The sequence below is a fragment of the Chaetodon auriga genome, chromosome 24 (assembly GCF_051107435.1).
Source record: "Chaetodon auriga isolate fChaAug3 chromosome 24, fChaAug3.hap1, whole genome shotgun sequence".
Taxonomy (NCBI): domain Eukaryota; kingdom Metazoa; phylum Chordata; class Actinopteri; order Chaetodontiformes; family Chaetodontidae; genus Chaetodon; species Chaetodon auriga.
In genome coordinates, this window is record NC_135097.1 from 6,629,467 (window position 1) to 6,644,147 (window position 14,681).

General features: G+C 46.1%; 1 protein-coding gene across 1 annotated transcript in view; it reads left to right on the top strand.

Annotated features, from left to right (window-relative positions):
* rbpjb (recombination signal binding protein for immunoglobulin kappa J region b) overlaps positions 1 to 14,681 on the top strand; it is a 46,652-nt gene that overhangs the window by 27,144 nt on the left and 4,827 nt on the right. The window contains exons 2-10 of the mRNA XM_076724918.1: positions 1,087 to 1,125; positions 8,749 to 8,844; positions 11,506 to 11,671; positions 11,859 to 12,033; positions 12,261 to 12,398; positions 12,678 to 12,790; positions 13,388 to 13,528; positions 13,788 to 13,943; positions 14,053 to 14,156. Coding sequence (XP_076581033.1) covers positions 1,087 to 1,125; positions 8,749 to 8,844; positions 11,506 to 11,671; positions 11,859 to 12,033; positions 12,261 to 12,398; positions 12,678 to 12,790; positions 13,388 to 13,528; positions 13,788 to 13,943; positions 14,053 to 14,156 — 1,128 coding nt within the window. The remainder of the gene's footprint in view (positions 1 to 1,086; positions 1,126 to 8,748; positions 8,845 to 11,505; positions 11,672 to 11,858; positions 12,034 to 12,260; positions 12,399 to 12,677; positions 12,791 to 13,387; positions 13,529 to 13,787; positions 13,944 to 14,052; positions 14,157 to 14,681) is intronic.

Genomic DNA, 14,681 nt, shown 5'->3' on the forward strand with positions numbered 1-14,681 from the left:
TTTTCCATCTGCTGAGAATTTACCTGAACGTTTTGATGATTTTTGAGAAGTATTGGGCATTGATGGTAATGTTGATGGAGGCGTCGATGTCTGGTTTTTGAACAAAATGGATCGGGGGTAGAAGTCAGGATTGGTCATGTTCAGGCGGACGTCTTAGCGCTGTGCCCTCTGCCTTTAGTAATCACTTTCAAACACTGTCGTTTTGCATATTTTGCTGCACATCACGGTGAATTTGCATACAAATTTAAATGAATGTTCTTCCTGCTAAAGTTTTTTTATAACCCACCATTCATTTTTTACAGCACTGTGAAGTGATAGACTGAGTGCTGCATCTCCTAACATTCAGAATCCAGAAGCGTTTACCCTGTCATGTCCCAGCGGCGTCTAGTTTCCAAAGTGCTGCACGTTGCCTCGGACCAAGTGAAATCTGCCCTCAGCTATTGTGCACCATTGAACTGGAAGCAGCGTCAGGAAATGATGCCCTTGTTCCATTTTTACAATTCAGATCAGCGCACATGAAGCCTGAAAAGCTGCTGCTGCTGTTATCGGTTTACTTTTTCATTAGTGTTACTTAATGCATTTAAAGCCAGATTGTCAGACAGACATCTATTTGCTGTTTAAAGCTGAAGGTTGTAAAAACCTGTATAACCAAGATAAGGATGTCTGGTCATCCTTTGAGCACTCCCTCGCTTTGCCATCTCAGAATCCTTAAGTTAGTCTTGCTTTATGCTTTTCTGAAATATGATTGTACCTATAACGATTCATGAAATCTGACACAAGATGGGTTTTTTTCCTGACGATGCACAACATGTTTTGACACGCCATAGACAGGAATTAGTCTGGATAAAGTTCAGCGTCTCTGTACACCTGCTTTTACTTCACTGCTGCCATGAAAACACACCACTACACCGATACGTCCTGTCACTGAGCGCAGCGCCGCTACACACTGTCAAGGCCACATTGACAAGCCTGCGTGTGTGTGTGTGTGTGTAGGTGCACCATTGTGTAACGCAGTGTTTACTCTGCGTGTGTTTGTGGTTGATAGCCAGCCCACTCATGTTTTCTTCTCACTTTGTGTCTTTGCAGGAAGTTCGGGGAGCGCCCTCAGCCACAGCGCCTAACAAGGTGAGCACACACACACGCAGCTTATTCTTCCTTTGTTTTGATGTCATGGTGGTATTTGTATGTCTACCTGTGCACAGAATATACATGTTCTTGTGAGTATACTAATTCAAAAAGGAGTAAATACCATTATGTGCTAAAGTACCACCTGTGTGAGCACATAATGTATTTTACAAGCATTTCTCGTGGCATTACGTTATTACATATACATCCCAACAGCATCTGTGGCTGTTGTAGGCCTGAAATAAGCACATCCAGTCTTTTCCTTTGGTCTGAATGCAATGATCAGATGGCCCACCGTCCTGTCAGAGATACCTGTAATTGCTAATCGCCTTCATCAACAGAATTGTACAGACGTCATGGTTTTTCTAACAAGGGGCACCTGGCCCATCAAAAACTTTATGATTCCCGATCGGATTCCTGCAACACATCAAAAATATATGTGCGAATCGGCAAACAAACAAATTCATAAAACTCACAGTTGGCCGTCTCATCATCATTGGGGCTCTGAAGAGCTAGCGGTGATTTCCAGAATTGATGATTAAGTTAAAAAATGCGACTGCACTGACCACAGAATAAATATAGTGTAGACTGGCTGCATGTTGTTGCCACAACACCAACAACAACAATAACTGCACGTCAACATGCCCAAGCAACAACATTGCATGTGTAGTTTGACCGTGTGCCGCTGGCTCGATCGCTCACATTTCCACCGTTGGACAGCTGCTATCTGTTGACCCTTGCTGTATTGCATCATTTTGTTCTGCCATTGGTCGCTCATTAGTTAGATCTGTGTAGTTTGTCACTCTGAAGTCCTCCAGGACGTGCTTCAGTATGTTTTTGTGTTGAAATAAACTCTGTGTCAGAGAAACAAGCCAGAAAAGCGATAATTCACCTTGTCGGTGGACGCGCAGACTAAACTCTGTGTGCACTGCACTGCACGCTGCACTCAGCTTTGACGCGCAGCGCTGCAAGTTTTTGATTATTCTGTTCCTCTCATGTTTGTTCCAAGTCATTTGGAGCAACATTTGGGTGAACACATAATGTTGATGGATGTTGTGGTTTGCTTCTGGAGATTTGTGTGCGCTGCAGGGTAAATGTGTGTGTATGCACTTGTTTGCTTGCTGGTGTTTTTCTTTGTTACTGGGAACGGGCGCGGGTTTGCCTGCGCGTTTGTGCGTGCATGCACTCGTCTTTTGCGCGTGGCGCTCAGCTGGGGGGAAATGAGGGGTTGCGTATTGCCTGGAACAGCCGAGCATGGTTTCGGAAAAAGGGGCCCATGCACCTTTTGATGTGTCCCCCTCTTTATTCATGTGCTGCCAGTCCGCTGGCTTGCGCTGGCCCCTCCATTTGTCTGATGGTTTTGATGGCCAGAAATATGACTGACACAAAACACTCTTTACCCAGCCGAAAGGCTCAAAACACAACTCCCCTCGTGTGTGTGTGTGTGTCTTTGTCCCCCTGTGTATCACAGTGTTGTCTTCTTTGTGTTTGCCTCTTTGTATCTGGTGCAGTGTCCTCATGTCTGTATGTTCACTCACACCCACTTGTCCCCGCTCTTGCAGCAGCAACAGCCCCATGACTTTCCGTCAGGCAGCAGCACAGACAGCTAAAACAGCGCACCGTCCTGCAGGGGCTTTTTAGGGCAGCTAAAGCTCTTCGGGTCCTGCAGGGCCGCCCTGTCAGGAAGGCTACTCGACTGGAAATACAATACATGACACACATACACAGAGACGCACGCACACGCATTTTAGATTCAGACAGACACACACAAACAGACACAACACATGAACATACAGGCTGGATAAGCTGCCTCCTCTGTTAGGGGAGCCGCCCCTTCAAGGGCTTATTCTCCCAAACAACAGAGGAAGGGCCAGCTCTGCAGAATCCATCGCCGCAGATGGAAACGCTCAAGAGAAACGGCCTTTTACTTATCAACTTCTTTGTCAAAAACACCCGAATTGAAACTAAAATAAAACCCTGATGACCACTAATTTGGCCCAGGCTGCTGTTTGGTCTGGAGCTGCACGCTTGCATTTAAGATCTTATTTTCTTGAATCGTTTTCCTTTGCATTTTTTTCCATCTTATTGAGTTACAAGATGTGTTCAGTTGATTCACATGTGAATTTCCCCTAAAATCATCTTAATCTGCCACTCAGCTTCCACCGACTGCAAATTCTAAACATTTGTTTTCTTTCCCCTCGTTGGCGGTTGATGCTGCAGGCGCAGTTTTTCTCGCTGTGACAAAACGCACTGCACTCTGTTTCCATATTGTTTTGGGTCGTAAAAAAAAATAAGAGGCGAGATCTCGTGCAAGTTCGTGCAAGAATCTGCCGTCTGAGGAAGCCACACATCGGTGTTTAAGAGGTTCACAGGGGCCTTCTGGAGATCAGACATCACACACTGAGCAGGCACTTGTCTGTAGATCACCTCTCCCGGACTCACACGCGGAGATTTAAAAAGAGGGTGCGCAGCCTGAACCGGCTGATTGTTAATGCCTTAACCCGAGCCCGACACCACGGATGTGTGTAATCTACCTTTTGTGATTCACGAGGGCGCACACTAATTGCAGTCTGATCATCTTAATTGAGCTATTTCACAGTGCTCGTGTGTATTAGTATACCCCTCCGCTGTGTGTGTGTGTGTGAGAGTGTGTGCGTTTGTGTGTGCACAGGGGGTCTTGTGACAGCCCCGCTCTGCTGTAGACGCTATGGCAGATGTACAGGACAGATGCCTGTCTGCTCTGCTGCATCTGTAGCCTGGCTTAACCTAGCCCCCCACCCCCTCACGCACACACTCGCCCGACCCCCTGCAGTGCCTGCTGTTGAGTATGTGTCTCTTTTTTGTGAATCTGTCTGGCACATTTTTGGCTTACTTGTCACGCATTTCCTTTTTTTTTTTTTTGTTTTCTCTTGTATGTTTATCTCTCGCTCTGTTTCTTCGCTTCCTCGCTCCACACATCTTGTCGCCTCCTCTTCCTCCCTTTCGCTGGGATTTGATGAAAGAATGCCCTTCAGCACATTTTCTCGACCTAAATAAAGCCCAAAGAAAATTAAACCTGCCACTTAGATGAACTCTCTCTGTCATTTGCTTCTTGTCCACCACTTTGTCCAACCACACATGCTCTGTGTGGTTGTTTGCTCCTGTGTTGTGTTGTTTCAGCTCCTCTTTGCTTTCATTTCCTGCATGTTGCACGTATGGCCTGGATGACTGCGTGTCTCCTGTTAGCTCAGGTAAACAGTCACCATCTGCATGACAAATCTGGCTGGATAGCAGCGGCTGCTAAACTACCAGCCTTGCAGATAAAACTATGTCATTTTACTTTGTTTGGGTTTTGTTTGGTTGTTTGCTGAGATGCATGCTTGCGTTGCCGTTGCTTGTCCCTTGTTGTGTGCTACTTTTTATATTACATGTGGATGTGGCTTATTGTGTGTGTTTCAGTTAAGATTGAAATGCCCATAACCCCCACTTCCTGTCCCTGATGAAATCTGATGAAATAGGGCATTGATTTCTCATTTCGTACAGGGTTTTCTTTTTTTTTTTTTTTTTGTATTTGCCTCCAGATAAATTTGTATTTGAGTATTTATAATTGATCCGGTCCTGTTTGTTTATATGCATGCATGCAATTCTCATTTCTATGCATATGTGTGATTTATTTATTTTAATTTTGTGTGTCTGCACGCTACACTTGAATAGGAAGTCACACTGTGCAGTGCACTGGTCACTGTCTCTCTCACTTCTGCTTCCTTTCAGCTCTCAGGAAGAGACCTGATCTCTATCTTGTGTGTTTGTGTGTGTGTGTGTGTGTGTGACTGTGTGTCTGTCTGCCTGTGCGTGCGTGTGTGTTTCAGTATGTGTAAGAGATGAGTGATTACTCAGACCTCCCTTCTCCCTTTTATCCGTGCAGCATCACCCATCATGATTTTTAGTCAACATGTTTCCCCCTCCTGTCCCGGAGGTTACCACACTGCGTTACATCACAGTCTTGTCTTTATGGTACAGATGTGCCTTAATCAATTAATTCACAATACTACCAGAATAATTTTTAAGGATATACTCATATCAGGACAGTGGCAGTGTTAAGCACAGCAACAACCAGCATGGCTTAAAGTAAAGTTAACACTGCTAGTTGGAGCCACGACAGGAGGATGGAATTGTTTTGAACGGAAAAGGTCAGATGTACAACAAACTGGAATGACTGGAACAACTAAAGAAAGCACTACTACAAACTCATTTCACCACCTCAGGCACAAGCACCAAGTTGAGTACTGGGAGAGCTCAACAGTTAGTCTGAGTCCTAAACCAAACAGACAAACTAAGAAGGATCTGCATGGCCGAACCTTCGGCAAGTTGTACTCCATGTTTTCTCATATTGTCAAGAGTTAGCGCAGAAATATGCTGAAATATCACGGTATTATTTTAGGGCCGTGTCGTCCTCCCCTGCTTCGTGGACGTCTGTCAGTAACGAGGTCAGGCCTCTTCTTAACATCGCTCTCTGGTCTCAAAATCTCGTTGCCTTCATGATTTAAAAAGATCTGCGACTTTGCTGCTCTTTCCTGTTTCCAGTCTGCGCTGTGTCGCTGTCCTTAATCACTTTTTACAGCCAATTACTACTCAAGCAGGGCTATTAATGGTGCATTAACGGCTGTTTTGACAGGGTGGCTACATCTACATATTTTTCCATAAACTCTTCTGCTGCGGTTAATAATCTTAGTCAGTCTGACTTCACTTTATTTGCACTCGTTTGCTTTGTATACATTGGGTGTGCCATTGTCATTAATTCCTGTTAAAGCGGTGTTTTCCCCTCTTTTGCATATTCTTTTAGCTTTTCCTCTCTCGCTCTCAGCCTGAATTCCCCCATCTCTCACATTTTTTTCCCCCCACACGTTAACCCTCACCCTACTCCATGTGTAATATTCTGTGTGTACTTCTTCCAGTTTTTTACTGTGGTTACACTTTTCTCACAGTAACTAAAATATTCAAAACCAAAATGCCGTGATTTTTATGGCTGCAGCGTTGCATCAGATGGGGATATTTTAGATGTCCTATGCGTCATTTTATACACATTCGCCCAAAATTCGGCCTGACATATTTAGTGTCTTTGTAAACCCTGGGTTCCCCACCAGAATTTAATATAAAATTCTGCGGGTTTGAACAATGCTTGGCTACGTGACACAAGTTTGTAAAGATGGACCCACCACTGGGTTTGTGTTTCTCATTTGATGCCAGGATATTCAGTTTCATTTGATTGTTGCCACATGTTGGGGCATCTTTGTTATCTATTCAGAGGTTACGGAGAGGTGGCTGTGAAGCGGATAGCCGTGCCGGAGAGGGCACTGCACATGACAATACATTAAGAACGACTGTGAAAGCTTTTCTGTCTTGACGGGAGGGGGGTGGTCTCTTCCCCAGCTTAGCCACAGTGGTCTGGAATGGTTTGGTGAGCAGTGAAACAGTGTTAACCACAAGCCAAGGCTGTCGCACGAAGCCTACCCGACACTACTGTGAGAGTCTGGTGTCATCAAATAACTATGCTGCAGTGTTTTTGAGTATTTACTCACAGTGCTGGCCCGGATAAAAGTTCACGTTAATTATAGAACCACAGGTTTGTGGCTGAAGGGACTGATTAAAGAAGTACCAAATGGAGTTTGCAAGGTGGTGTTTAAATGGGAATATTATTAATTACCAGCGTGCTTGGGAGTAAATGAGATCTGTCACTTATTGCCTTGAGTAATCAAAGTGTTTGTCAGAAAACCCTGAAAATGTTCAGTTCCATATAACAATGTGACGTCTTGATGTTGCCTGTTTTGTTTGACCAAAATAAAACCCGAAACATTCAGTGTACTGCACATAAGAAAAGCATCAAATCCTCGTATGTGGGAATCTGGAACTAGGTAAAAGTTGGCATTTTTGCTTGAAAAATAACTGCGTCCAGTTTGATTCTGGTCCAGGACATTTGTTTCACGTCTCTATCCTCATGTTTCCTGTATGTATCTTAACTGCTTCTATCAGATAAATGTTCATTTCCTGCCAATCAGCTTATCATTTCAATGCTAATATGAATATGCGTGCGGGCAAACAGACCGTGTGTAAGTGCGCGTGAGTGTACGTGCGTGCGCGTGTTGTTTTATCTAAGTCACGCAGGTCACAGGCATCATCAGAGGTGTCATGTGACGTGCTCTGCAGGGCCTGACATCAGCAGCTTTGGACTGCGTGTTCTCCATATAATCAATCAGAGCTGCGAGCTCCGGAGTCTCCCTGAGGTTACTGTGTCTGTATCTGACACTGGCGAGTGGATCATTCACTGAAGCCCAGAGGAAGGTTATGTCATTTAACGTGAACGCGAGGAAAAAAGAAGTGACTTTGGCGCGTCCTTGCGAATAGGACATAGTTTGAGTTGAATGAGTTTGGCTCGAGTCCTCTGCACCTTTTTCTCTCCTGGCTTGATTTGGGAAAAGGAAATAATTTCCTCCATGTGGTGTGTAAATGGTATCAGATTGCGTCGGATCAGTTAAATGGCGTCAAATGTTTGGAATTCAAGGATCGCACCTCCGTCATTTTGAGCCGCACTCGCTGAATAAACAACGGAGCGTCATTTTTTGTTGTGAGACTCAAATTGCAGCTTTCATCCGGAAAAATAATTGTCTCATCACACGATGGAGTGAGAAGGAACGCATTTCCCAGTCAATTATGAAATGGACTAAAATCCCTCTCAGCCTTCCTCCTCCTCCACACACACACACACACACACACACACACACACACACACACACACTGTCATGAGGCCCTTTGCTTTTCATAACAAAGGCCCTGTCTAACCCGAGCGTGTGGCCCAGTATTGCGTGGCAGAGTGTGTGTGTGTGTGTGTGTGTGTGTGTGTGTGTGTGTGTGTGTGTGTGTGTGTGTGTGTGTGTGTGTGTGTGTGTGTGTGTGTGTGTGGGAAGCCCTGTGAGCAGCCCGCCGTGTCAGGTGTCACTGACATCTGTGCATGCGCTCTGATTGGGTCAGGGTGTGTTAATGTCCAGGCATAGGATGCATCTTAATTGTGCATCGAAGCCCCCGATCTTTGACCCCCCCCCCCCCCGCGCGCCTTTCGGCCCAGCATGAGCCCCGCTGGTCTCCCAAATATTAAAATAATTCTGGCCTTGTTTGTGTAGAGGAGGTGGGTGGGGGGAGGTGGGGGAGGGTTTGGCGGAGTTGACAGAAGTAATTGGAGCGCGGACCTTGCAACATTTTGACACGGGATGAGGAATCTTTGCTGGTGAGCTCAGCTCTGTTGTTTTTGTTTTTTCAGCTCTGGTGTTTTCTTTTTTCTCTCTCTTTCACCCCCTTCCTCGCCTCCCCCCCCCTTCTCCCCCCGTGTTCCTTTCCCTTGCTCCTCGCTGTCCCTCTGAGCCGGTCGTTAATGGTTCAGCATGTGTGTTTCCGTACATTCTCATTCCTTACTTCACACTTTTGTTCAATTTTTTTTATCCGGCTTGCGCTGAAGAGTTGCAGCGACGCCCCCGCAGCGACCCCCCGCTTCAGCTTTGAGTTGCAACACCCGCGGTATCACCTCACCGACTGGATCGCAGCATGGCCCGTTAATAAATATCTGTTTTCTGTCTCCTCCTTCTCGTCTTGCAGAGAAGCGATGAGGAATTACCTGAAGGAGCGAGGTGACCAAACTGTCATGATCCTGCACGCAAAGGTTGCACAGAAATCCTATGGCAATGAGAAAAGGTGAGTGAGAGCACGTTCGTCGAGGTTTCCTCCAACCTCCATGAGAAAATAACTTTTTTTTTGAAGGTTTTTGAAGGTTTAAGAGATTTATAGATGGAAAATGCATCAATTTAATCAGCAGGTCCAATCTCTCTGGATCTCTCGCTCCTGTGTCGGATTAACACAAGACTGATTTGGAGGAACATCTTTTGGGGAAAATATGCGTATTTGTTTTCTTGCTGAAAGTTAGATGAGAGGAATGATACTTCTCCTCATGTCTGTGTAATAAATGTGAAGCTGTAGCCAGAAGGTTAGCTTAGCATAAAGACTGGAAACAGGGGGAAACAGTTAGCCTAGCGCTATCTGAAGTTAAGAAAATCCACCTTCTGAACAAAAGCTGGAATGGAAAAATGACTCGTTTTCGTTTAAAGAGGGTGTAGGTAGGACTTTATTGCTAAGCTAAGCTAACTGGCTGTAGCCTTACACAGATGTGAGAGCAGCAGTATTCTTATAAAGCTCCAAATAAGTCAAACTATTCCTTTTAAAGTAAAAAAACAAAACAAAACAGACTTTTTATATATTTTAATTTGTCTCATTGCAATTCTTATTCCTTGTTTTTTGTCGTTTTTTCCAAATGTGCCAACCTTTTTATGATGGATGATGTTTATGAAGCCTTTATACACACTGACCTATTGTTTAGCACACTGATTGCAAACAGCTCAGCCTTAAAGGGAGTCATTAGCATCATGCAGAACCACAAATCTGGCCTCGTCTGCTAATCCTTGTCCACTTTAGAGAAGTGGACCCTTTCAGTTCACGGGTTTACAGACTTGTAACGCATGTCGCTCAGGGGGCTCTCGGGCCGAGGGAGCGAATGAAAACGCGTATTTCAGCTCGCCTCCCGTGCTGCGCTGCCACCTCGACCCTTCTGACCTCCCGTATCAGAGGAGGTCAGAGGAGGAAATGAGCAGCGACCTCCCGTGTGAGGCCACGTTCAGGTGAAGGCTGCAGAGAGGCTCCTGGGGGAGCGTGCCGGTGGGACAGTGGGCTGCTCAGGTGTAAGGGGTCAAGGACGAGTGCATGCAGGTCTCAGAGGTTCACAGTTAAGCTGTCTTGCTTTGTTGTAGTTTCCACGTGAGTGCAGCGTGATCCCTGGCTGCTGCAACCCCTACTCTCTTTTTTTCTTCTCTCTTTTCTGCTCTCCTGAACTCTGCAACTCATATTTTCTTCGTCAAACCCTTCCTGTAACTCTGCCTCTCACCTTTCTACCTCTCACTCTCAAACTTTTTATAGCTCCCCCCCCCCGCCCCTCCCCCCGACACCCCCTCTGGCTCATTATGCAACTCTCTTCTGTGCTCTATCCTCCGCCTGTTTTCTTGGCCCGAGCTGCCAGCGCTGCTTGCGATCTCATCAGGCCTATCTCTTGGTAAATCAGCCCGTCGCGGGCCAACTCCGAGACACCTCGGAGAGTAGGAGAAAGGTGGAGGAGAGGGGTTGAGCCTGAGATGAATTCCTCAGATAAAGTGTAGCTGTCTGGTCCAGTTTAAGTAACACCTTGTGAGGCAAATGGCAGTGAGAGGAGGCGTTAAAACGCTGTTGTCACATGCCTTCTTGTGCAGGTTCAGGATCAGTGTTGGTGGCTTGTGGGTTGCTCAGTGACATGCCAGTGCAGGGCTTACATTTGGGTGCTCGGTGAAAACCGCAGTATCTGTAACCAATAAACAGTCTAGCAGGATCACAGACAAGTGTTTGAATGAGTCTGTTTAGTCAGTCCCAGAGGGGGATTTCTGCTGTATTACAGTCACATATACAAAGTCAGGTTTCTTCCCCTGCCTGCAAAACCCCACAGCGATGGTGCTCTTCGCGTCTGTCTGGCACCTCTGATTACTTCTGTCTGTGCTGAAACAAGGGGAGCCCAGAAAAAAAAAAAAAAAAAAGTGGGCGCATGGAGAATTCAAATGTGCCGTCTCCCTCTTTCTAGCTGCCTCTTTCTGTCTGTGCTTTTTATAGGAGGTGAAAGTAGACAAACACCCACAGAGACAGACGCTGGTGTTGCGAAATAGGTCGCTTTCCCGTTCCACACTGACGCACATGAATTTATTTGAAGTGCGCTGCTTCGGTGACGAGTCGGTTTCACATTTGCTCAAAGTCGTGGTTTTTCTTAATGGAGTTCTGTACTTGATGAGAGAAAGTATTTCGAGGGAGGAGAGAGGGGAAAGTTTGAAATCCTGAAATGGAAAGACGCGACCTTTTTGTCGAAATTCTGCTTTGTATTTATTTCAGCAGATCAGTTTCATGCTGGACTGCTCGTGTTAACATCTGCTAAATTAGGCTCAACAGCTTGAGGACTTTAGTTCAATTGTACAAAACAGTATGTTGATAAAGGTTTCTGACTGTCTCACTGAAGCTTTAGTGCAGGGCTGCCCTCTTCTGGTGTAAATCAAGAGATGCACATTGTTCAGTTTGTGCTATTTTAACAGGTGGTGCACTTGTTTTTGCTTCGCTGTTGACATCCAGACTAAATATCTGTTTATGTGTTTGAGACGTTCTTTTCAAAAGTCTAATTTCTTGCAACATATTTTATTTCATTTTATATTTATGATGTGGGATATCTTAAGTGAATATCAGATAGTTCTGCTGGATTTCAGTGAAGTAATTCTGAAATGTCGACGCTTGTTCCAGGTTCTTCTGCCCTCCTCCCTGCGTTTACCTGATGGGCAGCGGCTGGAAGAAAAAGAAGGAGCAGATGGAGCGAGACGGCTGCTCCGAGCAGGAGTCGCAGCCTTGTGCCTTCATCGGCATCGGCAACAGCGACCAAGAAATGCAGCAGCTTAACTTAGAGGGAAAGGTACGACACACACACATTGTCAAAAACATGCAGCCACTCAGTAGAAGCTGCCATAGTGACACCCATTGACTTCTGGCTCTTTGCAAAAGTTGCACAGAATCAATTTACACGACTAAAATCTGATCTCGTTTCTTCTGTTTTCTTTCCTGTGCCCGTTTCTTCCTCTGCCCCCCACCACCCACCCCAGAATTATTGCACAGCCAAAACCTTGTACATATCCGACTCCGACAAGAGAAAGCACTTCATGTTGTCCGTCAAGATGTTCTACGGCAACAGCGCTGACATCGGTGTCTTCCTCAGCAAGAGGATCAAAGTCATCTCCAAGCCCTCCAAAAAGAAGCAGTCCCTCAAAAACGCAGACCGTAAGTTGGTGCTCGTCAGGCGTTTTGCACTCTTGTTTGTCAGTAGCTGTGTGCGTTGTAATTAAAATGTGGCCTGTATCAGTATCCTAATGATTTCCAACCACCAGAGGGCAGTGTAGCGTCACCTGCTTGTCCTCTAACCCAGTCCTGTCACATGCGGCACACCTGTAGCGTACACATCAGTGTTCGGGCCGCCGTGTAACCTGCCCGTCTGCATTTGTCCACAGTGTGCATCGCGTCGGGGACCAAGGTGGCGCTGTTCAACCGGCTGCGGTCCCAAACGGTCAGCACGCGCTACCTACACGTGGAGGGCGGCAACTTTCACGCCAGCTCCCAGCAGTGGGGCGCCTTTTACATCCACCTGTGTAAGCCTCACTCTGCAGCACAAACAGCACAAATGGATTCTGAAAAGCTTCAAATTATGGCGAGGTTCAGCACGAGCAAAGGGAGGAAGTCGCTCTGACAGCCCATCACTTCGCCTTCATGTTTGTTGTAAATGTAACCCCCGCTGTATTGTAGTAATTACACAGCTGATTTCTCCCAGACAATGAAAGTGATTGATGGCCTGAATGTGGGTTCGTGTGCGTAGAAGATGTTGAGGCTGGTGGGCGGCTGACTTCTTCCTTCTTCCTGTGCGTTTTCAGTGGATGACGAGGAGTCAGAAGGAGAAGAGTTCACTGTGAGAGACGGTTACATCCACTACGGGCAGACGGTGAAGCTGGTCTGCTCCGTCACCGGCATGGCCCTGCCCAGACTGGTAAAAAGCAATGCCTCATTTGAGATGAGAGCAGAAATAAAAACTCTAATGATCCCAGTGGGGGCATTCAGCTCATTACAGCAGCAGCTAAGAGAATGAAAGAAAGAGAAATGACACCAAAAACATTGCAAGTCAGGAAAATCTTCATTGGACAAACAAAAGTCTTTCATTTGTCCTTATCTAACAGGAGTAATTCAACATTTTGGCAGCCATGTTATGTATGTAGATGTAGTTGTATTTGAAGGCAAGCTAACTCTTTCCTCCTGTTTCCAGTCTTTATGCTAAGCTAAGCTAAGCTAACCATCTACCAGCTCTTTCATAGACACATATGATAGTGGTATGTATTTAAACTTAAAATGTTGAACTATTCCTTTAACACAAGGTCACATAAAGTTTGACCGGAGAACGTTTTCCTGACAAATCGTACAGTTTTTTGTGATTACCGCCTTTATCTCCTGCCTTGTTTTCTTTCCTTCGCAATCATGTGACTTCCTTGTTTCTCCTCGAATTTCATCCTTGTTTTCTTTTTCCTGCCCCCTCGCATCCTCCCGTCCGCCTCCCAGCTGACTCATCCCTCTCTCCGTCTTTCCCGTTCAGATCATCCGTAAAGTGGACAAGCAGACGGCGCTGCTGGACGCCGACGACCCCGTCTCCCAGCTCCACAAGTGTGCCTTCTACCTGAAGGACACAGAACGCATGTACCTGTGCCTTTCCCAAGAAAGGATCATCCAGTTTCAAGTAAGTGACTCGCTCCCCAAAAACCCTTTCGCGTCCTCCGTCCCTTCACCCGTTCCGCGGGTGAGGTCACTCCACCCTCACATCTCCTCTTACACCGTTCACACACAATTGAGGATGATTGCTCAAGCGCTCAGAAATAAGCAGCGAAATGCGGCGGATGTTTTAGGACAGCGAGATTGATCATTGCAGTCTTCAGGAGTCGTGATTGGGTGTAGTTGTTGGTGGTTATTTTAAAGTCGTGTCTTCCCCCTTCTGCCAGGCCACTCCATGCCCAAAGGAACCAAACAAGGAGATGATCAACGACGGCGCCTCCTGGACAATCATCAGCACAGACAAGGCTGAATACACTTTCTACGAGGGCATGGGCCCCGTCCACTCGCCTGTCACCCCCGTGCCTGTGGTAGAGAGCTTACAGGTACGCACCGAAGAGACGTTGCTGCGGACGCACAACCCCCAACGCATCGCTGATCATAACTGTGCTCCCAGTGCAGGCTTTAAACCCTTTGAATCTCCTCTGTCTGCAGCTAAACGGCGGTGGCGACGTCGCCATGTTGGAGCTGACGGGACAGAACTTCACTCCAAATCTGCGGGTCTGGTTCGGAGACGTCGAGGCTGAGACCATGTACAGGTGTGTCTTTGCTTCGGCTTCATGTTCATTAAAGGTCGTGTCTGATTTTGGCTTTTGTGCGTTTTTGTGCCCGTTTTACATAAACTTTAATTTACCTAAACAGCTCTTTCCATTTCGTCTTTGAGATTAGGGCCATAGCAAGAATTTATCTTCGGGCCTATTAGCATACAAATTGTCTATTACAGCTAATTTGAGGACTGATGAGGGATCATGCAGACATAGATAATGACGAACTCTAAGTTTAATGAATATGATGGAGGTGCGAATAAGTTTTGTAATTTGAATTAAGAAAAGCTTTCAAGCCTCTCTCTGTCAGCCTCGGTGCTGCACATCTCCTGAATGCCTCACGACACGGCCACCTAATGCAAGAAACAAACAGTCATCTCAGCTTTTAGCGATTTCAGCTGGTGTTAAATCACGCGAGTCGAGTCACATAACGTCCAGCCAAAAACGTTTTAAGAGCCAAGGCACTGCAGCTTTACACCCTTGTAAAAGTCCACAGCTTTAGCTTTTCCTCTGTCATGT